Below are 23,205 nucleotides of genomic sequence, written 5' to 3' on the forward strand. Positions count from 1 at the left end.
CCATCCCGGGGCAGGTAAATATTTGAGGGTAAACCAGCAAGGGGCAGTGACCTGGGGCCAGATCTCTGCATCCCTGGAGCTGACACGGAGCCAGGACAAGCAGGCTGCAGCCTCACTGTATAGGTGTCTGCAGTGCTCGTGTCTGTGTGTGGGTGTGTGTGACAGACCAGCCCTCTCCCCTCCCCTCTTCCCAAACCCAGAGCTCCCTTGTGAGTCTCCCTGCAGGACCCAGCCAGTCCCAATGATCCTATATTCAGTGTGGATGGAAGAGACCAGGGCTGGAGCGTGCTCAGCGCAGATGCAATGTACAGAGACAAATATTCATAGCTTGATAGATTCCAAGGCCAGAAGGGACCATTGTGGTTATCTAGTCTCACCTCCTGTATAACCCAGGCCTGAGAACTCCCTCAAAATAATTCCTAGACCAGATCTTATAGGAAAACATCCCACCTTGATTTTAAAATTGCCAGTGATGGAGAATTCATCACAACGCTCGGTAAATTGTTCCACTGGTTAGTTACCCTCCATGTTAAAAATGGTCACCATATTTCCAGTCTCAATTTGTCTAGCTTCCACTTCCAGCCATTGGATCGTATTATGCCGTTCTCAGCTAAATTGAAGAGTCTGTTATCCAATATTTATCCCCCGTGTAGGTACTTATAGACTTACTCCTGGGGGAATTCTGCACCAAAAAATCTAAACTTCTGCACCAAACAATCCAAAATTCTGCATATTTTTTGTTAAAATAATGCAATATAATCACACTAGTTTCACTTATTTTGGTTATTTAAACTACCAGACAGAAACCCCCCCCAAAAGAACTGTTCAGCATTTCCTAAACACATGAAGGTTAAGTTACAAATACTTGGTAACCAAAACTCTGCATTCCAGTTACAGTCCTAGATTTTCATTTAAATTATATGACTTTTATTTTGGTGTTCTGGCGAGGCGGCCAGCCAGCACAAGCGCTCAGATGGCAGAGCAAGCAAGGTGCCTTCTTCCCAGGGTGTGGGGAGGTGAACTCACACAGCTGCACCTCTGAACCCTGCGTCCTCACTGACCCAGGACAACCACTGGGAGTGGGGTGGGATGAGGGAGCAGAGAGGGGCACAGAACAGGAGCTGTGGTTCTAGAACTTCAGAACATGAGGCAGACGGCAGAAGACTCTGCCCCAGGCACTATGGGGTCTGCGTCCTGCTCACAGTTCTATGTCTATGAATCCTGCTTGTGACGTTTCCCCTAATTAATGTCAGGTGACTTCCCTCCTTTCATTAAACGTTTCCTTTCTACACTCAGACTCTGTGCTTGCAAGCATGGGCGCCAACTTATATGGGCTCCTGGGGCTTTAGCACCAGGAATATTCACAGACAGGGGCTCTGCTCCAGCAATATTTGGAGCTAGGTTTCTCCCCTGCTCTTCGCTGCCGGCAGCCCAGAGCCCTTTAAATCCCAGCCGCGGCTGAGATTTAAAGGGCTCTGGGCTCCCCGCCACAGCGGGCAGCGCAGAGCCCTCTGATTCCCGGCAGCGGATGGTATTTAAAAGGCTCTGGGCTCCCCGCGGTTGCAGGCAGCCCAGAGCCCTTTAAATCCCAGCCACAGCTGAGATTTTAAGGGCTCTGGGCTCCCCGCCGCAGCGGGCAGCGCAGAGCCCTCTGATTCCCGGCCGCAGCTGGGATTTAAAAGGCTCTGGGCTCCCCGCGGTTGCAGGCAGCCCAGAGCCCTTTAAATCCCAGCCAGGGCTGGGATTTTAAGGGCTCTGGGCTCCCCGCCGCAGCGGGCAGCGCAGAGCCCTCTGATTCCCGGCCGCGGCTGGGATTTAAAAGGCTCTGGGCTCCCCGCGGTTGCAGGCAGCCGAGAGCCCTCTGACTCCCAGCCAGGGCTGGGATTTAAAGGGCTCTGGGATCCCCGCGGCTGCCAGCAGCCCAGAGCCCTTTGAATCCCAGCCCCTGGCCGCTGATTGCCCCCTCCCCAGACCCCTGCCCCAACTCCCCCCAGGACCTCCACCCCCTATCTAAGCACCACTGGTCCTTGTTCCCCGATTACCCCCTCCCGAGACCCCTGCCCCTAACTGCCCCTTGGGACCTCAGCCCCTATCTAAGCCTCCCTTCTCCTTGTCCCCAACTGCCCCCTCCTGAGACCCCACCCAACTTCCCCCCCAGGACCGCACCCCCTACTTGTCCCCTGATAAACCTCCTAGACTCCCATGCCTATCCAATTGCTGCCTGTCCCCTGACTGCCCCTCCGAACCTCTGTCCCATCCAACCCCCCCTGCTCCTTGTCCCTTGACTGCCCCCCGGAACTCCCTACCTCTTCTCCAACCCCCAAACCGCTTACTGTGCCACTCAGACCAGCGTGTCTGGCTCCGTGCAGCTCCAGACAGTTGCTGCCATGCTCCCCCATGGAGCCCACAGCCCTCTCCCACCCGCAGCACCTGCCTTCCAGATTTGAACACCTCAAAATTCAGGAGTGCTCAAGCTCAGTTTGGGCAGCTTTTACTTCATTTCTCCCAAATCAGTTTCCCCTGCAAGGTGCCAACTGAAGATGTTGGAGAACAGAGAGATCGGGTGGCCTCCTAATGCCTGGAAAAGAGACAAAGGCCGGAGGAGGGAGTGTCAGTGCCTGTGCAGACTTCTGGGAAGTGTACGGTGTGGAAGGGGATGCTGTGATGCTTTGGAACAACTCCATACAAAGCCAGTCAGGACTCTGGGGGAGCCTCCTCTCTTGGAGCAGACTGTCTCCAGGCAAGAAGCTTACACCTTCCTGGGTCTGACCTCAGAGCATTCAGCCCTTCCACGTCATGCACTTTCCACAGCGAGTCTGCCCAGGCTGGTCCTGGGCAACCAGAGGGCCCTGCACCCCAACTCCGCAGTTAGATGTGACTCTCAGCCAGACAGTAAAACAGAAGGTTTATTAGATGACGGGAACACAGTTTAAACAGAGCTTGTTGGTACAGAAAACAGAACCCCTCTGTCAGGTCCATCTTGGGGGGGTGGGGAGCCCAGAACCAAGTTCTGGGTCTCTCCCCATTTCCCCAGCCAGCTCCAAACTGACACTCCCTCCTCTGGCCTCTGTGTCTCTTCCAGACAAGGAGGCCACCTGATCTTTGTCCCCAACACCTTCAGTTGGCATCTTGCAGGGGAAACTGAGGCACCCACACAGTATTCAGAGAAAATATTAAGAACATTCCCACTTCATCACAACAGGTGCAACAAAATATAATACTGTATATTGAAGTAGGCAAGTGCTGCTTCTGACTTTCCACTTTTAATTGACCCTTGTAATCTTGTGGCACTGACGCGTTGTAGCTTCATTTTATATCGGCTTACAGGGCGGGAGCGGGGGGACACCACCATTTTGGGCCCCACCAAAAATTATACAAACCTGCCGCCTATGCTTGCAAGTGGGGCAGTATTGCCATCCAGAGGCACCCAGGGGTGGGCTGTAATTTTCCCAGGTTACTGGGTGGGGGCTCGAGCCGGTTCTGCATTATTTTGTTGAACCTCTAGATATTTAACCTGGCCCTGGTTCCTGCCGGCCCCACCTGGCAGAGGGGTTACAAACTCATTTCTCAGCAAGCTCCTCCCCCGTGCTCCTGCCAGGGCTTCCCCAGCGTCCCGGCTACTGCACCACCACCGACCCCCAGAGGGGTCCCACCCCCTGCCGTGTGACCAATGCAAGGGGCCAGAGCCTCGAATCCAGCAGCTGAGGGTGGTGGGTAAATATTGTCCCAGCTGCATCCCCCAGTCCTGCCAGAGACCTGACACGTCCCTTGTTTACCCCGGATCAAAGCGAAGCTCCGGCTCCAGAGTCTGTATCAGGGCAGAGCAGGCTGGTCTCCAGCACAGAGCGTGGGGGAGAGGGAGGAAGAAGGACCCAGAGGGGGGTGACGTGTGTGTGTCCCCTTGTGCCTGCCCGTCTGCCTGCACCCCAGGAATGGGGGCCCCAGTAACCTGCCTGCTGCTGCTCCTGCACCTCACAGCTGGGACGTCTGCAGAGCCGTAAGCCCTGTCCGGGTCTGTCTGTCTGTCCGCGTGGTGGGCGGTGCGGGGGGGTTGGAAGCAGCCGAGGGCAGCGATGAGGGGGCTGCTCGATCCAAAACTGACGGGACAGGTCCGTTCTCCCCTGGGAGCTCAGTCCTTGACGCTGGGTCCCTCCTGGGCCCCCCTGGTCTGACCCCTCCCCGCGCTGTGGGAGGGTGGCTCTGGTTAAGGCAGTGGCTTGGGGGCAGGAGAGCTGGGGTCAGTGCCCGGGTCTGCCACGGATGCCCTGTGCGCCCCTGGCCAGACACCGACCCTCTGAGCCTCAGCTCCCCTGTACCATGGGGTGATGATCCTCTGCGGCCGCCTGCTCCCACTGGCCTGTCACCTCCTTAGGCCGCGGCCTGTCTCTGCCTGCGGGTCTGTCCAGCCCCAGCGCAGGGGGCCAGGCCGGGCTGGGCCTCTAGGCACCAGTGCAATAGAACAGTAATTACCGACGAACCCAGCGCGTTAAACCAACGTCTCAGCAGAACCGGGCAGCGCCCCGACGGTGCAAAGGCCGAAGGGTTCCTGCGAGGGCGGGCGGAGGCCCCGGGGTGCGGACTGGGGTGGGGGTGGGGGTGGGGCTGTATCTAAGCCGGTTACTGGCTGCAAAGTGCTCAGGTGCTCAGCACAGCCCCAGACTAACCAGCCCCCCCGCCCCCGCCGTGCACAGGGGTCTCTGCTCACTCTCAGCCCCACTAGCTGCCCCCTTCTGGGCAGACCGAGCAGCCGAGAGGCCGGGGATGGAGGGGGACTGAGCCCCTCTCTGCGCCCCCTGGGCCCCTCCAGCTCCACGGGAGGCAGGCTGGGGCGGGGGAAGGAGCGGGGGGGCCTTGCCCTGACCCTGCCCTGTGGTTACAGAAACGAATCAGCCTCCAGCATCATCGACCCAGCCCTGTCCCAGCAGGGGGGACACTCAGAAATCAGGGGGCACCCCCAGTCCTGGGGGAGGCTCTGGGCTGTCCTCTCCCCCAGTGCCCGGTGCTTTCCCCTCCCCAGGCACTATGTGGTGGTGAGCGCAGCCGAGCTCTACCACCCGCACACGGGGACGGTGTCAGTTCATCTCAGCGACCTCAACGAGACCGTCCGGGTGAGCGTCCGGCTGGAGAGGGGGGATGGGCCCAGCGCTATCACCCTGCTGGAGAGAGAGGTCCGGGAGCCCCGTCTGCACGAGACCGTGCGCTTCCAGGTGAGCCCCCGCCCGCAGCCATGGGCACGGCCCCGGGCACTGGCCATGGGCCCGGAGCCCGTCAGCCCCGGGTCTGCAGCCCCAGCCCAGCCTCGGGCCCTGGGCACAACAGGGCTCAGGGGACTGGCCATGGGCACGGAGCTGGTCACTCAATGGGCAGCTGTAGCCACAGAACTCGAGCCCATCCCTCAGCAGCGACAGGCAGGGGGGAGCGGGGATGGGGTGGGGGGCACAGAGCGCCCTGGCTTCCAACTCCACCGAGCGCCCCAGGTTCATGCTCCCCAGGCTGGTGACGGGGGTTCCTGTGTTTGCGGGGGCAGGAACAGGGACCCACAAACACCACTGGTCCCCCCCACGTGATAATGGGTCTGCGCCACGACCGGCCCGTTACCGGCTGCTGTGGCCTTGCTGGGGTCCCCGTGTGCAGGTTCCAGCCCCGTCCGGGGGGCAGCAGGAAGTGGCAGAGCTGCACGTCTCGATCCGGGGAGATGCCCTGCAGTTCTCTGAGCGGAAGAAGGTGCTGCTGCGGGCGCTGCAGCCCGGGACCTTTGTGCAGACGGACAAGGCCGTCTACAAGCCGGGACAGACAGGTGAGAGGGCAGGAGCTGCTGGAGGGAGTTTCCTGGGGCCCCAGGCCTTTGGGACAGACTCCCGGGCTCCGGGGCTGAGCTGGGGGCCTAGCGGGGGATTCGGGACTCTCACTTCTAGGCCCCTGTCTGCACCCGGCCCCAGGGGAGAAGAGGCCCAAAGCCTGAGGCCTGTTTGGGGGCCGGTCTGGAACCAAGTGGGGGTCTCAGCCCGTCCTTGGCGATGGCACAGACACTGCAGGGGGCACCGATCGGCCTCCCCGGGCAGCCTCCTGCCACGCAGGGCACGGCCGGGGCTCATTGGCAGAGGGCAGCGGGGGGAAGCTGGCGCTGCGCTGCCCGGGCTGGGCCCATTCTGCGGGTTCACAGAGGCCGTCAGTGCCCGGGGCGTCCGGCTGGCATCTTCCCCAGCTGGGAATTCACTCAGACAAACCGAGCCAGGGCTGATTCCCGCCTCTGCCTCTGCTCCTTTGCAGTGAAGTTTCGAATCGTCAGTTTGGACAAAGACTTTGTTCCCAGTACCCGGAAGGTGAGAGCTGGGGTGGGGGGTGGGGGGGCAGGGTAACAGGGCCCTGGTGCACTGGACACGTTAGGTTTGTCTACCCCAGGCAGCCTGTTCATCCGGTTTGAAATCGGACAGTCCTCTTCTTGGGTGGTTTGCCCCCGTCCCGTGCATGCTTGTGTCTGGTATTGGATGGGGGGTGCCATTTGGCAGAGCGCACTGCTCCGCCCCTGCTGGCGTGAACTCACACACACCGAGTGTGCGAGGTCACGCCAGCGGGGACAGGCCCACACCATTCCTGGAAGTACCGGGATGTCCAGCATCTGGGAATGCCTCAGCCGCCACCCTGCTCTACACTGCTGCAGGGGGTGAGTCTCCCAGGGCAGGTAACAGCTTTGCAGTAGCAGGGCTTGTGCTGGCCTGCTGAAAACAGCCGTGTGGAGCAGCCCCCTGGGCTTCAGAGCCCAGTGCCTTGGGCAGTGGCCTCTGTTGGTTGCAGTCTCTTCACTGCGCAGAGGGTAGATTGCACATTGCATGGAGCCGGAGTGAGGGCGCTGGGCACCCACTGGCTTTAGTGCAGTCTGTGATTGGCTGTGGGTGCCCCCCCCCCCCGATGACAGTCATTAGCACCTTTCAGCCTAACCGTGCTGCGCGCTGAGTGAGGTGGCAGAATCGGGCCCAGTGCGGAAATACAGATTGACAGCTCCCCTCCCAGCCACCTCGCCTGGGCACTGGCTGCAGCGCAGACCCCCGGCCCTTAGACTGCCCCTTGGCAGAGACCCCAGCATCTCGCCCTGCTCCTCCACGCACAGACCAGCCACCCACTGCCCTGTACCCGCCACCGCGGGGTGGGGCACGGGAGGTGCGAGGGCTCCAGCCTCATGGGCTCCCCTCCCTGTCCCTGCTCCCTCGGTCACCCCCGCTGCTGTCCCCATGATCCCCCATGGCCCCAGAGACACCCCGGCCCTGGGGAGGTCACAGGCAGCCCGGGGGCAGTGGGGGGTGTTTCCTGTCCCTCTAACCAGCCATCTCCTGTCTGTTTGCTTTGCAGCTGCCCCTGGTGACCGTGCAGGTCAGTCTGTGCCTCTCCAGCCTCCTCCTCTTCCTGTCTGGCTCATCCGAGGGCACCCGGGGGTGTTCAGTGGTGGGGATCCCAGAGGAGTCTGGGCTGTGACCACAGTGTCCAGCAATCCAGCCCTAGAGCCTCTGCCCTGCTGTGGGGCTGCAAAGGGTCCCAGAGCACAGGGCGTTTCTGGGCTGGGCCCCATGGGGGGCAGGGAGGGGACATTTGTGCCATCGGGGTACATCCTCCCCACCCCAAGTTTGCAGCGTCTGGGGGTGTCTGTCCAGGAGGCAGGTGGGTTTGGGCTTGGCTGGGATCATAGAATCTCAGGGTTGGAAGGGACCTCAGGAGGTATCTAGTCCAACCCCCTGCTCAAAGCAGGACCAAGCCCAACTAAATCATCCCAGCCAGGGCTTTGTCAAGCCTGACCTTAAAGACCTCTAAGGAAGGAGATTCCACCACCTCCCTAGGTAACCCATTCCAGTTCTTCACCACCCTACTAGTGAAAAAGTTTTTCCTAATGTCCAACCTAAACCTCCCACTCTGCAACTTGAGACCATTACTCCTTGATCTGTCATCTGGTACCACTGAGAACAGTCTAGATCCATCCTCCTTGGAACCCCCTTTCAGGTAGTTGAAAGCAGCTATCAAATCCCCCCTCATTCTTCTCTTCTGCAGGCTAAACAATCCCAGTTCCCTCAGCCTCTCCTCATAAGTCATGTGCTCCAGCCCCCTAATCATTTTTGTTGCCCTCCGCTGGACTCTCTCCAATTTATCCACATCCTTCTTGTAGTGTGGGGCCCAAAACTGGACACAGGACTCCAGATGAGACCTCACCAGTGCTGAAAAGAGGGGAATGATCACATCCCTCAATCTGCTGGAAATGCCCCTACTTATACAACCCAAAATGCCATTAGCCTTCTTGGCAACAAGGGCACACTGCTGACTCATATTCAGCTTTTCGTCCACCGTAACCCCTAGGTCCTTTTCTGCAGAACTGCTGCCCAGCATTCGGTCCCTAGTCTGTAGCAGTGCATGGGATTCTTCCGTCCTAAGTGCAGGACTCTGCACTTGTCCTTGTTGAACCTCATCATATTTCTTTTGGCCCAATCCTCTAATTTGTCTAGGTCCCTCTCTATCCTGTCCCTACCCTCCAGCGTATCAACCACTCCTCCCAGTTTAGTGTCATCTGCAAACTTGCTGAGGGTGCAGTCCACACCATCCTCCAGATCATTAATGAAGATATTGAATAAAATCGGCCCCAGCACCGACCCTTGGGGCACTGCACTTGATACCGGCTGCCTGAGTCGCTCACCCCAGATGTTCCCAGCCCCGAACTCTGGGTCAGGCAGTGACTTGATCAGCCAGTGGGGAACTCAGCGGGGAGCTCCCTTGGGAGCCTGATGGGGGAAGGGCAGAGGAGGAGGGAGGGTCTCTGGGAGCAGCAGGGACAGAAGGGAGGGGTGGAGGTTTGGGGAGGGAGGAGGGGGGCAGGGAACGTACCCCCAGAGGCCTAGCACTGAGATGGAAACGGTCCCAACAGCGAGTTTCCTGGACTTTGTACAGTATGGAGATGGGGTGTCCCTCGGGAGCCTGTTCCCCCCAGGGGCGGTGCCCTCGGGTCAGGGCTGAGGGATGGTGGCACAGGCCCCCTTGCCCAGCACCTGCCCGGCGGTGCCTGCTCCAGGCTAAGGAGAAGGATTTGAGCCCCCGGGCTTCGATTCAGCCCCTGTCGGCAGCACGAGGCTCTCGGGGGCTGCCGGGGACGAGCCGTGTGTGGGGGCAGCGGCTGAGCAGGGCGTGTCCGTGTGCCAGGATCCCAGCGGGAACCGCATCGCCCAGTGGCGAGATGTGACTCCACAGCAGGGCATCGTGGATCTGTCCCTCCCGCTGTCTGCAGAGCCGGCCCTGGGGACGTACGCCATCGAGGCGCAGGGGACGAGGCACTCGTTCAGCGTGGAGGAATACGGTGCGCAGCGGGGCCCAGGGCAGCGACCGAGGTCACGGCTCCAGCATGTGACGGGGGGAGGGGGATTCCTGAGTCTCCCTGGGGCTAGGTGTCCGTGGGTCTCTGTCAGAGGGTCCCTGGGAGCTCAGAGCCCTGGGACTGGCCCACCAGCTCCAAGCTCTCCTGAGCCTCAGCCCCCCCATGCCCACTCCTCCCGCAGTAGGACCCTGGGGGAGGGGGAATTCAGCCTCCCTGCCCTGCCCCAGCCCTGCCCCGCTCTGCCCTAGGCCCTGGGGGAGGTCTCAGGTCGGCGCCGCTGCGGGGATGCAGAGCTGGGGATTTCAGTGTGGCCGGCCCCAGACACACCAGCAGCATGAGTCAGAACCGTGGCTGTTCCATGCTTTGGTCTGACTCTGGATTTCTGCAGCCCCACCCCCTCCCCCCAGTGTCTGTGGGAGGGGGAGGGGGACGGGGTCAGTTACCGTGTCACCAAAGTTATCGCAGGAGCTGGTCCTGGCTCCCGCTGCTGGATGGGACGGAGCTTCCAGCTTCTCACCAACCCCCAGCAGCTAACTCTGACCCCCCAGTCCCAGCCCAGCCCCCACCCACATCTGCCCTGTGCCCCCAGCCCCACCTCTGCCCAGCCCAACCCCCACCCACCTCTGCCCTGTGCCCCCAGCCCCACCTCTGCCCAGCCCAGCCCCCACCCACCTCTGCCCTGTGCCCCCAGCCCCACCTCTGCCCAGCCCAGCACCCACCCACATCTGCCCTGTGCCCCCAGCCCCACCTCTGCCCAGCCCAGCCCCCACCCACATCTGCCCTGTGCCCCCAGACCCATCTCTGTCCAGCCCAGCCCAGCCCCCACCCACCTCTGCCCTGTGCCCCCAGCCCCACCTCTGCCCAGCCCAGCCCCCACCCACATCTGCCCCGTGCCCCCCAACCCCACTTCTGCCCAGCCCAGCCCTCACCCACACCTGCCCTGTGCCCCCAGCCCCACCTCTGCCCCGCCCAGCTCCCACCGATCTCTGCCCTGTGCCCCCCAACCCCACCTCTGCTCCTCCTGGAGCACAAGGGGCTCTTCACACATACACGCCCTTCCCAGAGCTGGTGTTGCTGGGAGGGGGAGGGAAACGTCAGTGGCCCCCTCTCCATCCTCCCCCACAAAAACCTCTTCTGGCTCCAGCGGGGGAGGGGGAGAGAAGAGCTCTGATGTCTCCCTTGAAACAGCTGCCACCTACCCCCACCCTCGCCCCAGACACTTGCTCCTGACCCCCTAACTGCCTCCCACCACCCTGATCCCCAACAGGTGCTTGGGGCAGGGGTAGCGTGCGGAGCCCCCTGGCTGCCCCTCTGGGTAGGAGCCGGTGTGGGGACATGTCGCTGCTTCCGGGAGTGGTGTGTCACCAGGGCAGGCAGGGAGCCTGCCTTAGCCCCACTGCGCTGCCGACCGGACTTTTAACGGCCCGGGCTGTGGTGCCAACCGGAGCCGCCAGGGTCCCTTTTCAATCAGGTGTCCCAGTCGAAAACCCGATACCTGGCAACCCTACTGCTGCAGCCTGCAGCCTCTGCCCAGCCCTGCTCCATTTCCGGGCCCTTCCCCTTCCCGCCCGGCCGGCAGGTTGGTGGGAGGCTGCACGACCCGGGGAGAAGCTCCAAGGCCGAGGATTGCGGTGAAACCCCCGAGCCGGGGCTGCGGGTCGGTTTCACTCCGTCCCTCTCTGCCCCCCAGTGCTGCCCAAGTTCGAAGTGACCCTGGAGCTGCCCCCCGTGATGACGGTGCTGGATGAGACGCTCCTGCTGCGGGTGTGCGGCCGGTGAGTGTGACAGCAGCTCTGCCGGGCCGATAAAGGGGGGGCTGGTACCGCCCTGGGCCTGACTCCCCTCCCCCACCCCCCAGGCCAGGATCTGACCTGCCCCTTCCCTGCCTGCGCCCCCCTCTGCCCCATGCTCATGGCCAGGCAGGGCTCCCTGGGGCTCTCACTCCACCTACACGACCAGCCCCACCCCAGCAGGGACCCCCCATGGGCAGGGGTGTTGGCCCCCTCCCCTCCCACTTACCCTCTCCCTCCCCTCTGCTAACCAGATACACCTACGGGAAGCCCGTCCTGGGGAGGGTCCAGGCCAGCCTGTGTCGGGAGGAACAACAAGCATATCCCTGGTACGAGGCTCGGTGCACGGAGCTTACCGGCCAGGTGAGTGTGACTGGGGAGGGGGCAGGTACATGACGTGCTGCTGGAGGAGGTTCCTCTCCATGGTTTTCTTACACTGGCCAGAGGGGGGCTGTGATCTGCCGTGATGATGTTGGTGACATTGGTGTAAGTGCAGGCGAATCAGGCCCTGGATCCACCCGGGTCCCCATCTGGCAGGCTGGGGGTGGGGACTGAGGCATAGAGATGCTCAGGGTCCGTCCACACAGCAAAAACCCTGCGGCAGCGTCTCCCAGCCCAGCTCTGCTGCCTGGGGCTTGCGCCGCGGGGCTAAAGGAACAGTGTAGATGCTCGGCTGGAGCCTGGGCTCCGAGACCCACCCAGGGTCTAGCGCCTGGACTCGACCGTCGACCTGCTGGTTTTAGCCCCGCACCACAAGCGGGGTCAGCAGGGCTGGGCTCAGACTCGCGGCCGCAGGGGGTTTCTGCTGGAGCCGGACTCAGAGGGACTTGCAGGCAGCCTGTGGCAGAGCAGGGACTCTCCAGACCTAGGCTAGTGCCCCAGGTTACGGGGCCGCCCGTCCTCATCAGCAGCTCTCGCTAGGCGGGGGCAGATCTCCCCGAATGCTCTCAGTCCCTGGGGGCGGGGGGGGGGGCGATTGGAATCAGCCAGCATTACCACGACGATGGGGGACCAGCACCAGGGGATCTGTGATGGGCACGAGTGGCCAGGGACTGTTTTATGTCTCAGCCCACCTACAGCAGCGCCAGCTGCAAAGCGCCCCCTAGCGCTGTGCTGGGGTACCGGTGTCAGGCTTACTCCGAGGTGAGAGCGCCCCCTGCTGCTGACTTCAGCACCCAGGTTTTCTTTGAGTGTCTCCCGTCCCAGCACTAACCAGGCCAAGCCCGATGAGAGACCTGCTGAGCTGACACCTGCGGGGCCTGGTGCAGAGCTGCTGCTAACGGGCTCTGATTCTCTCCCTCCAGACTGACAGCAACGGCTGCTTTTCCACAGAGGTGGGGATGGCTCGCTTGGAGCTGACCCACTCTGGCTATGAGATGAGCCTCCAGGCCCAGGCATCTCTCGTGGAGGACGGGACAGGTGGGACTGAAATCAAGCACATGTGCACGCCCCCAGGCAGCCCCCAGCACTGAACCCCCAGGGGCAGGGGGGTCTCACTTGCACATGTGGTCATGTCATTTGTAGCCCAGCTGCTTTAGAGACGGGCCCAGAGGTAGCGTTGGGGGGTTGGATCTGGGGTTCTGGTTCAGCCCATCACTGGGATCGATCCCTCATGAGGAGTTCAGACCTGGGCACGTTCATGCAAAGACTAAACACCCTCCCGCGAGTGGCCTCTGGCTGTGGACTGAACTGGCAGAGCGGAGTGACGGCCCAGCCTGTGTCGCTGGGCCCTGAGTCACGGCCTCAGTGACGTTAGCGCTTAGCGTTCAAAACGGCAAGTGCTAATCGCTTAGCAACGAACCCAGATAACTCCACATTTAACCCAGCAGAATCCTGATTTCCAGAGCGGCAACAGCCATTTGGCTGAAAACTGTAACTGTGGGGTGGCTACAATGTTACCCTCGGGTGCTGACATCAGCGATGGCGAAGTGGCTGGAGGAGAGCGGGTCCAGAATGGCAACGGGTCACTGGGCACTTCTGAAAACGTCTCTTTCTGGGGGCAGGCCCTGTGCCGAGAGGCTTGCGTGCGGGGTCAGCTCTGGGGCCGCTCAGTAAGGAGCTCTCTGCTGGGGAAAGGGCCGCAGAGCCACGAGACCCTGCTGGTAAATGTCACGTGGCTGGTTTGGGATTAAGCCCCATGGAAGGTGGATCTAAATTTTCTAGTTTCCAGATTCCCCAGCAAAATTATTCTCTGCCCCCAGCTGAACCTCCCAAATTCTCCCCCCAATCACACCCTCCAGTCCATAGCGAGAGGCGGTAGAAATGGCTGAGCAGATTTTTATGGAGAGAAATCTGGGACGTAGCCTGAACTCTGGTGTCGCTCTCAGCACCAGCACCTTCCTCCTATCGTCCCTCCCTCTCCTGCTAGGGGTGAAGCTCAATGTGACCAAGAGCTGTGACATCGTGTCTGAAATCGCTACGGTGACCTTTGAGGACGCTGACGAGACTTACAAGGCTGGAATCCCCTACACTGGCAAGGTAACGGGATTACCGGTGTGACAGAGTGGGATATGTCTGTACCACACTGTAACCTCCATTGATGTTGACTGCTTGCCGGATGTGCTGCACTTCTGGTGCTCATGTGCCCCATGCACCGGAGATCGGATGCGTTAGCTGTGCTCTCCATGTCCCCAAGCCCCCCATTCCCGAGGGCACAATGGGGTTGAGCAACCAGCCAACCCTCAGTTCCTTCTCACGGCCTCTGGCTGAGAGACAGAGCCAGCAGCAGTGTCCAGTCTCCTGCTCCGCTGAAGTTTTTCTCTTTACGTTTTGTAAATAGTCATTTTGATCGTTAATAATTGTTACTGGAGAAGCGGTTTAGTTAGTTTAGCTGAACTCTCCTGTTGTAGGGAGGATTTCAGTCGTAGACTCCCTCTCCTCGGACAGGGGCGGCTCCAGGCACCAGCACACCAAGCGCATGCCTGGAGCGGCAAGTCACAGGCGGCAGCCTGCCGGTCGCTGTGAGGGCAGCAGGCAGGCGGCTTTCGGCGTCATGCCTGCGAGAGGTCCGCCAGTCCCGCGGCTTTGGCAGCAATTCGGCAGCAGGGATGCTGAATTGTGCAGCACCGGCAGACGTCCCACAGGCATGCCGCCGAATCCGTGTAATCAGCAGACCTCCTGCAGGTATGCCCCCGAATCCACGTGACCAGCGGACCTCCTGCAGGTGTGCCACCGAATCCACTTAACTAGCGGACCTCCTGCAGGTGTGCCGCCGAATCCACGTGACCAGCGGACCTCCTGCAGGTGTGCCCCTGAATCCACGTGACCAATGGACCTCCTGCAGGTGTGCCGCAGAATCCGCATAACCAGCGGACTGCGCGCAGGAGCGCTGCCAAAAGACACCTTGCCTGTCGTCCTTGGGGTGGCAAATAACATAGAGCCGCCCCTCTCCTTGGAGCAAAGGCTGTCGGCCATAGTTACAGGGTGAGCGAGGGACTCTGGAAACGATTTGGGGGTCTTGGTGGATAATCAGCTGAACACGAGCTTCTAGTGCAAAGCTGTGGCCAAAAGATCTAATGCAATTCTGGGAGGTGTAAATGGGACTCTCGAGTCGGATACTCTGTGTTTGGCAGGGGTGCAACTGATGCTGGAACCCCGTGTCCAGTTCCGGTGCCCATAGTTCAACAAGGATATTGATAAATTGAAGAGGGTTCGGAGAAGAGCCCCAAGGCTTGTGAAAGGATCAGACAAGATGCCTTATAGTGAGAGACTCAAAGAGCTCAGTCTATTTAGTTTAAGAAAGAGAAGGTTAAAGAGCAACTTGGTTACAATTTGTAATGTAAGATGACTCAGGATGAGCTCTACCCTGACATCTAGTGGTGAGCTGTGGAAAAGGACTTCAGGGCCTGATCTCATTTGCATGAGCACATCCACTCCACCTAGTATGATGGGACTGCCTGGCCAAATGGTCACTTTGGCTGCTGTGGGATCCCCAGTCTCTTTGTTATTGGGACAGGAGCAATAAAGTGGTGTTATCCTAGTTATGTGAATCAAGGACAGTAGAACTATACTTGGCATTTTATGACCGAGGGACTCGCCCTCATCTAAGTAGCACCGGCTAAGCAAGGGACATGGGTTCCAAAGCCTAGTGAATTGAGAGAGGTTGGGAGTAGTTATATATAGTTGATAGTGTGGGTTTTTAGGATTTCTATTGTCTCTGTTGTTTGTTTGTTTTCTTCCACTGTAAAAGCAGAGCTAATTTTGGTTTTATTAGAAGTTTTGTTTCAGACTGCAGAGCTGGAATCTCTGCTTAGACCTACTTTGGGCTAGTGGTATTGAAGTGGTGAGACTCCCCACTATCCTCTAAACTCCCGGAGAGCTGTGTGAAGGGGAGTGGCTGAAGACAAGTTGGTGAGTGGCTAGGGGAGAGGCACAGAGAGTGGAGTGGATAGCAGGTTGGCTGCTGGACAGGAGCAGATGGCTGCTGCAGAGATGTAGTGGAATCCCATGGAGAGGCCTGGCAATCATCCGTCAACCTGAGCAGCCGAGCATGTAAGATTGTGTGCGGGCCCCCCCCCCCCGCATATTTCCCCCATTTCCACCCAGGCTGGGAGGTAAACTCTGCAGATTAACTTCTGAACTCTGGGGGCTGCACTGACCAGGGACAGAAATTGTGGGTAGGGTGACTGTTGGGTTGCTGGACTTAAGTCTCTGAGGGGAAAAGGACATTGCCAAACTTACTTGGGGGAGGGTCATTTGCTCATGGTTTATGTTATGAATCCTGTTTGTGGTGTTTCCCCAACGTAATGCCGCATTGTTTCCCTCCTTTATTAAAAGGATTTTGCTACACTCAGACTCCCTGCTTGCAAGAGGGGAACTATTGCCTCCTAGAGGCGCCCGGGGGTGATGGTATGTAATTGTCCCAGGTCACTGGGTGGGGGCTGGATCCGGTTTTGCATTGTGTTATTGAAACGGAACCCCTGGATCCTGACCCAGCCCTTGTTGCTGCCAGCTCAGACGGGCAGAAGGGTTACAGTAAATATTGGGGAACAAATATCCAGTCTAGCAGAGAAAGGTCGAACACGATCCAACGGCTGGAAGTTGAAGCCAGACAAATTGAAACTGGAAATAAGGTGTACATTTTTTATAGTGAGGGTAATTAACCAACACTTTACTGAGGTTCATGGTGGATTCTCCGTCTCTGACAATTTATAAATGAAGACGGGATGTTCTTCTAACAGGTTGGCCCTGGGCATTATTGTGGGGCAGGTTTCTGGCCTGTGCTATGCAGGAGGTCAGACTGGATGATCACAATGGTCCGTCCTGCCCTTGGACTCTATGTATCCTGGTACGGAGGGAGTGAGGGGGGCCTCTGAGGTGAGCAGTTCCTGTCTTCTCCAGGTTTAGTCCCCAGGATTTAAATTATGTCCCTCGTGTGGGTCTGCCATGCCCGGAACGACAGACACTGTAAGTGTCTGTATTGTCTGGGTTCACAGACACACGCTAGAGAGCAGTGCAGGGACTTCAGAGCCCTCCCCAAATGGGCTGTGAAATCCAGGGAGACTAGACTGAAGGGATTTCTGCTGGAGAAGTCTAGGAGGCCAGACTCAGTCCCTGAAGAGATGCAGGATCCTCCTAGGACCGATCACCCTTGGGTAAAAGTACCCTGGCAGCCACCTCTTCCGCCTCTAAGGCTGTGCCTGCCCCGGTTAGCGACCTCGAGTGTGATGGACGCCATCCTGCCAAGGAGCATGGGAGTAGATCTCCTCCTCAGGTGCCTGCTACGTCTCCTCTTTCTGTGTCACTTGAGAAGGGCAGCTCGAGGCCAATCCCTGGTCCCTCTGGCGCCCAGAGAGCAGGAGTCCTGAGTCCTTGGTTCCACTGCTGGCTCGTCCCTTGGTGCCCAGAGAGGATTTCACTTGGTGGTGGCCTCTCAGCACCACTGCTTGCGGCACAGTCATTGCGGCTGGTGCTGCTGCGGGTGCTTTCGGCACCACTGTTTGCTGTACCGACGCATCACGCCCGGAGTTCTCGCCTTCACTGCACCAGGTGCCGCTCTCCTCAGTGCCTCTGCTACCCGCACCTGTGGCCTGGACGTCCCATTTCCTACGCTCAGCATCCATCGCACGGGTCCTTCCGCGCCGCTGCTGACAGTGCTGGATCTCGTTTCGCGTCCCGCACCGACAGGCACAGCATCAGGCGACTGGATCATTTCTGAACTCCCAGATGCCCTTTGTTGGCTCCTTGAGGAGCAATAGGGGAGATTTTAAAGGCCCCGGTAAGAAAAGCCACGTCTAGCAGTCAGGGTTCCTGGCCTAGTGGGAGGGGGGAAGCAGTAGTTCGATAGATCCTGTTTGTAGTAAGGCTTTTGACATCCCCATAAGCGAACTAGGGAAACGTGGTCTATGTCGGGGTTCTCAACCTTTTCCTTTCTGAGCCCCCCCCCCCCCCCCAACATGCTGTAAAAACGCCACAGCCCACCTGTGCCACAGCAACTGGTTTTCTGCATATAAAAGCCAGGGCCGGCGTGAAGTGGTAGCAAGCAGGGCAATCGCCCCATGTGGTGGGGCTGCAGCCCTCTGCCCTGGGCCCCAGCATGTCTCACACTGGCCCTGCTTGGTGGACACCCCTGAAACCTGCTTGCAGCCCCCCAAGAGGCCCTGGCCCCCCGGTTGAAAATCACTGGTCTAAATGAAATTACTGTAAGGTTGGTGCACAACTGGTTGAAACCCCCATACTCAAGAGGTTGTTATCAATAGTTTGCTGCACTCTGGGCAGACGTGTCTAGTGGCTCCCACAGGGGTCAGTCCTGGGTCCGGTACTGCTGAGTATTGTGATTAAAGAGTTGGACAATGGAATGGAGAGTGTGCTTCTAAAATGTGTGGATGACACCATGCAGAGAGGGGCTCCTAGCACTTTGGAGGCAGGATTAGGATTCATAACGACTTTTGACAAATTAGAGAATTGGTCTGAAATCAAGATGAAATTAAAGACCAGAGTGAGGTACTACACTTAGGAGAACGAGGAGTCCGGTGGCACCTTAAAGACTAAGAGATTTATTTGGACATAAGCTTTCATGGGTAAAAAACGACTTCTTCAGATGCATGGAGTGAAAATGAGAGATGCAGGCATTATTATACTGGCATATGGAGAGAAGGGAGTTACCTCACAAGTGGAGAGGGGCAGGCACTCATTTCTAAAAGAGAGGGCTAAGCCTTAGGTGGGGTGGGGGCAAGTGGTGGGTGGGCTGGGGAGTGGAGAGGAGCTAGTGGGAAGGGCCATGGCTGCTGTACTGCCCAGGTAGGTTGGAGACTGGGGGGATCAACAGACATGGTATCCCCAGCCCAGGTGACGTGACAGCCAGTGGTGGATTCAGAGTTAGTGCCCCCCACAGCCCTGTGCTCAGCTTCATTTTTGGGGCCCCTCCTTGGGACCCAGCCAAGAAAAAGAATATTCTCTCTTATCTCCCCCGCCCCCGTTTTTCATTCTTTTTTTCTTCATCCTCCTCCTATAGGTAATAGCAAGTAAATGAAAATAAAGTGAGGTCCCTTGATTGTTCTTGTCGTCTAACTTATTTTTCCACAGACCACTTGAAACTCGCAGAGAGTCTCGACGGACCACTGAATGATCTTTTCAAATATTGTAAAAAAAAGTTGGGGTTCGGGATCTGGCCAGGAGCTTGGGCGAGGAAGGGGGCTGAGGGTTGGGGCAGGAGGTTGGGGTGTGGAGCACTTACCTGGGGCAGCTCCTGTTTGGTGCGAAGGGTGCAGGTGGGTATGGGGAGGGGGTGCAGAAGCTCCTGTTTGGTGCTCAGGGTGGGGATGTGGGGGGTGCAGAGGACAGGGCAGGGGGCTGGGTGTGTGGGGGGGAGTGCAGGGGTCAGGGCAGGGGGCTGGGTGTGTGGGGGGGAGTGCAGGGGACAGGGCAGGGGGCTGGGGGTCATGGGGTGGTGCAGGAGTCAGGGTAGGGGGCTGGGGAGGTGTGTGGGGGTACAGGGGTCAGGGTGGGCAGAGGGCTGGGGTCGTGGGGGTGCTCACGGCAGGGTGCAGGCACAACCAATGGACACTGGTAGCTAATGCATTCAGATCTACGGTACATGGGGCATACGCACACCAGAAGTGGAGCACATATAGACACCACATCTCGAAGAACGCTAGTTACTAACAGGCAAGTACCTTCCGATTGTATGATGTGCTGTGCACACGCCTACATTTACCCAAGGCAGATTATCGTACTGTGTTCTCGGCAGGTGCCCAGCCTAGAAAAGGTGCGGGACACTTTGTTGACGGACTATCCTGGAGAAGATCTCAAGATGGCAATCTAGCGCCATCAGATTTGATTGTCTCTAAACTACTGGCCCAGCCCCACAGAACAATGTTATTTCTACATAAGGGCCTGCAGGTGGGGTGAGCACATCTTGGGGATGGGGAAGGGGTCAGCTAACCTGTTACCCCTCAGTGCTCACCCCAGCACCCCCAGCTATTCCAGTCCTGCCCCAACTTCTTCCCAGATCTGCTAATGCCCCTCAGCCCTCACCCCAACACCCATCCCAGCCCTGGGCTTTCCCAGAGCATCTCAGGGCTGGATCGCACTGTCCCTTTCTGCCCCCAGCCAGCTCTTTAGCCCCCAGTGGGCAACACTCTCCCAGGAGTCTGCTCCCTGAGTTGTGCGTCTCCCCCTTTCTCTTCCGGCTCAGATGCTCCTGAAGGCGGCAGGTGGCTCTGCGCTGAAGAATGAGAAGCTGCAGCTCTTTGTTAGCTATGGAGATGAGAATAAGAACCAGACCTTCCTGACGGACGAGTCTGGCAGAGCCTCCTTCGAGCTGGACACCTCCGGCTGGACCGGGTGGGTCACTCTGAGGGTAAGTGACAGGCATCCCAACATCTGTGGGGCCCCAGCTCTCCAGCCTCTGTTGTTGTGTCTGTGATTGTTGATGTTTATTGCGGTGGTGCCTAAGGAGCTGCCAGGATCGGGGCCCCACGGTGCTGGGTGCTGCACACACTCAGCGTGGCAAACGGCCCTGCCCGAAGCGCCTGCAGGCTGAATAGCCAGGACAGAGGGGGGGCGGGGGAGGCGCAGACCCCACCAGCAGAGCCATCAATGGGGTGACGCAAACGGCATCTTAGTGCCGCCACTTGTCTTCTCATTAATATCTGGGGTGGGGTTTAGTTAGGAAGGTCGCCCCCTTCGGGCAGCTCAGCTCCGGGGCTGCCCCATTGCTGCTGTCGGGCTGCCCCATTGGAACCGCTGGGGTTTTCCATGTCACTCTTACGGACGCAGAGCAGGGGGCCATGGGGGTGAGCTCAGCCAGCAGCATCAGAGCCTGGCCTGCTCCGGCTGCATCCCTGTCCTGCGCTGGGTGCTCTGCGCCCCGGCGAGTCCCATCACTCTCTCTATCCCCCAGGGGCGCTTCAAGCAGGTGAACGACAGCGCTGAGCATGACAGAGTCTCTCCCAGTTACCCGGATGCCCATCATAACCTGCAGCCCTTCTACTCCAAGAGCCAAAGTTTCCTGAAGATCCGCGGGCTGGGAGAGGGGCTGCCCTGCGACCAGGCCCAGCAGCTCCAGGTGGATTACGTCATTGCCAGGGAGGCCCTGGGGAACGGGTCCAGGAGCCTGGAGTTCATCTTCCTGGTGAGCCCCAGCCTGGGAGACTGAAGTGTGTGTGTGCGCGTGCGAGAGAGAGAGAGAGAGAGAGAGAGAGCAGGAGGTGCGCTATCAGAGCAGTGGGGAATCGAACGGTTCCTTTGAATTACAAGGGCTGGGCTAGATCAGGACGGGGCTTTTCCTCTTTCCTGACTAGGGGCTCTGGTTCCAATCCAGCCCCAGAGTGGGGGCTGGCTGGCCTGGGGGGGCTGGGGAATGGGATACCTGCCTGAATGTTCTTTCTTGCACCCCCACCTCTGCTGGCTCAGTCCGGGGGAGGGGAGGCCGCACCCTGCCCTGACTCCAGCCTGCGTGGCCATCCCCACGTCGGGGCGTTTGTCAGCCCCCTGTACAGCATCAGCTTGTGACCCAGTGTGCCTGGGGCAGCCCTCACTGGAAATGCCAAGGGCAGGGCAGGCTGCAAAAGGAAGAGCAGATTCTCCCCAAACTGGTGGTTCACACAGAAGTTGGGCTCACCAACCAGTCGCAAACTGCTCCTGATCCCTCGCGCTGGTTTTCTAGAACCTAAAAAAAGAAATCGCACGGCCCCCTCTGCTGCATTCCAGTTCTCTGCCCCCATCAGCACCTAGGGCCAGTGCAGCGAGAAGTCATTTAAAACCTCTGCTCACTGTACACAATGTTCTTCTGGCCCCAAAGGGTCACCCACACCACCAGGCCAATATTAGTTTGGATCTTACCCAGAATACCACACTGCCAGCCGGTCCTTTAGTGTCTGAAACGAAAGGCTTGTTATAAGGGAAAAAGAAAGAGCAAGAAGAGAGTTGTTAAATGGTAAAACAATCACATACACACAGAGATGTCAAAGTCCATAGATCAAGTTCTGAGCAGTATTGGTGAGTTTGCTGGCTTGAAAGTCCCTCTGGAACAGATCCCCAGCTTGGATGGGTCATTCAGTCCTTTGTTCAGAGCTTCATTTGTAGAAAAGTTACTCCAGAGGGAAGAAGCAGGAATGGAGACAAAATGGAGAGGATGCAGCTGCCCTTTATATTCCTTTTGCCATGCGGCTGGTGCTTCCTTTGTCCCAAACACAAGCTGCCCAGCACGTGGCATGGAAAAGCCTTAGAGTTCTCTGTCCACCAGCCTGCCCCACGTGCCTTGCTGACTCCTAAGCTGTATCCCCTAGTTCAGAGGTGGGCACACTACGGCCCACGGGCCACATCTGGCCTGCGGGACCATCCTGCCTGGCCCCCGAGCTCCTGGCCCGGGAGGCTCGGCCCCAGCCCCTCCCCTGGTGTCCCCCCTTCCCCACAGCCTCAGCTCGCTTGCTGCGCCGCCAGCGCAATGCTCTGGGTGGGGGGCTGGGAGCTCCTGGGGCAGCGCAGCTGCAGAGCCCGGCCTGACCCAGTCTCTGTGCTGCGCGGTGGCGGCGTGGCCCGGCTCCAGCTGGGCGTGCGGCTGTAGTCCCGGGGGTGCCGTTAGGAATGAGAGGAGGGGTTGGATGGGGCGGTGGGAGAACAGGGGAGTCAGGGGACAGGGAGCAGGTGTGTGTGGATGAGGGAGGGGGCAGACAGGATGTGGGGGCCGGGCCACGAACCCCTCCCCTAACCGGCCCTCCATACAATTTACAAAACCCGATGTGGCCCTCAGGCCAAAAAGTTTGCCCGCCCCTGCCCTAGTTCCTGTCAATGGGGTCACTGTCAGGCTGATGACCTGTGATGGGCCATCGAACAGGCTCGGCAGTGCTGATGCCAGTCTGTCTGGGGTGTGCAGTGGGGTGGTCACCCTGCTCATGCCCTGAAGGGCTTAACCCAGTCCTGGGCAGGGCTGTGGCTGGGGAAAGGCTGATTGGGGGAAGCAGCCACAGGTGGGGCCATGCTCCAATCAGGCCACAGCTGGCCCTATAAGAGGGCTGAGGGCCAGTGACTGGAGACAATCTCTCTTTAGCTCCTTGGAGAGAGAAGGACCTGGCTGCCTGGGAGGCTGAGCAGGGTACTAGGGTGGAGCAGGGCTGGGGAAGGGCAGAGGGAGCTGGGGAGCTCCAGCCTAGCAAAGGCCCAGGCTGCAGGCCGAGTTAAGGGCCCACAAAATGGTACTAAGGCTGCAGAGAGGCAGCCCAGGAATAGGCAGAGGCAGCAGGTCCAAACCTTCCTTGTCGACGATGAGGGGTTTGCAGACTGTGTCTGCCCCAGGGAGCGGGGGCTAGATGGTGCCTGGCAGTAGCCACTGAGGCAAGGTGGGGATATGGGGTTCCCTGGGGGGGAGACCCAGACAGAGGGGCTATTGTGGTGGGCAGAACCCCTGGGAAAAGGGCACTGGGGTCTGGGAAGGACACGATGCCAGCGGCAGGCGAGACACCGGCCGCAAAGGGAGCTCCAGGCTGGAAAGAACTAATTCCCTGGACGACCAGCAGGAGGTGCCCCGCCAGTGAGTTGTCGTCCCCGTCACAGTGTGTCACCCAGAGCCACAGCCTGGGTTTAGAAATCCAGATGTACCACACAGACCTAGAGCACACTACAAAGGTG

General features: G+C 59.1%; 1 protein-coding gene across 1 annotated transcript in view; it reads left to right on the plus strand.

The window, feature by feature from the left end:
- Positions 1-3,717: 3,717 nt before the first annotated feature.
- LOC123356578 (alpha-2-macroglobulin-like protein 1) overlaps positions 3,718-23,205 on the plus strand; it is a 49,450-nt gene continuing 29,962 nt past the window's right edge. The window contains exons 1-13 of the mRNA XM_044999944.1: positions 3,718-3,997; positions 5,018-5,207; positions 5,635-5,797; positions 6,271-6,323; positions 7,348-7,368; positions 9,175-9,328; positions 11,037-11,121; positions 11,391-11,499; positions 11,581-11,622; positions 12,441-12,555; positions 13,505-13,614; positions 19,772-19,936; positions 20,480-20,710. Coding sequence (XP_044855879.1) covers positions 3,933-3,997; positions 5,018-5,207; positions 5,635-5,797; positions 6,271-6,323; positions 7,348-7,368; positions 9,175-9,328; positions 11,037-11,121; positions 11,391-11,499; positions 11,581-11,622; positions 12,441-12,555; positions 13,505-13,614; positions 19,772-19,936; positions 20,480-20,710 — 1,503 coding nt within the window. The 5' untranslated portion in view covers positions 3,718-3,932. The remainder of the gene's footprint in view (positions 3,998-5,017; positions 5,208-5,634; positions 5,798-6,270; positions 6,324-7,347; positions 7,369-9,174; positions 9,329-11,036; positions 11,122-11,390; positions 11,500-11,580; positions 11,623-12,440; positions 12,556-13,504; positions 13,615-19,771; positions 19,937-20,479; positions 20,711-23,205) is intronic.

The sequence above is a fragment of the Mauremys mutica genome, chromosome 25, assembly GCF_020497125.1.
Source record: "Mauremys mutica isolate MM-2020 ecotype Southern chromosome 25, ASM2049712v1, whole genome shotgun sequence".
Taxonomy (NCBI): domain Eukaryota; kingdom Metazoa; phylum Chordata; order Testudines; family Geoemydidae; genus Mauremys; species Mauremys mutica.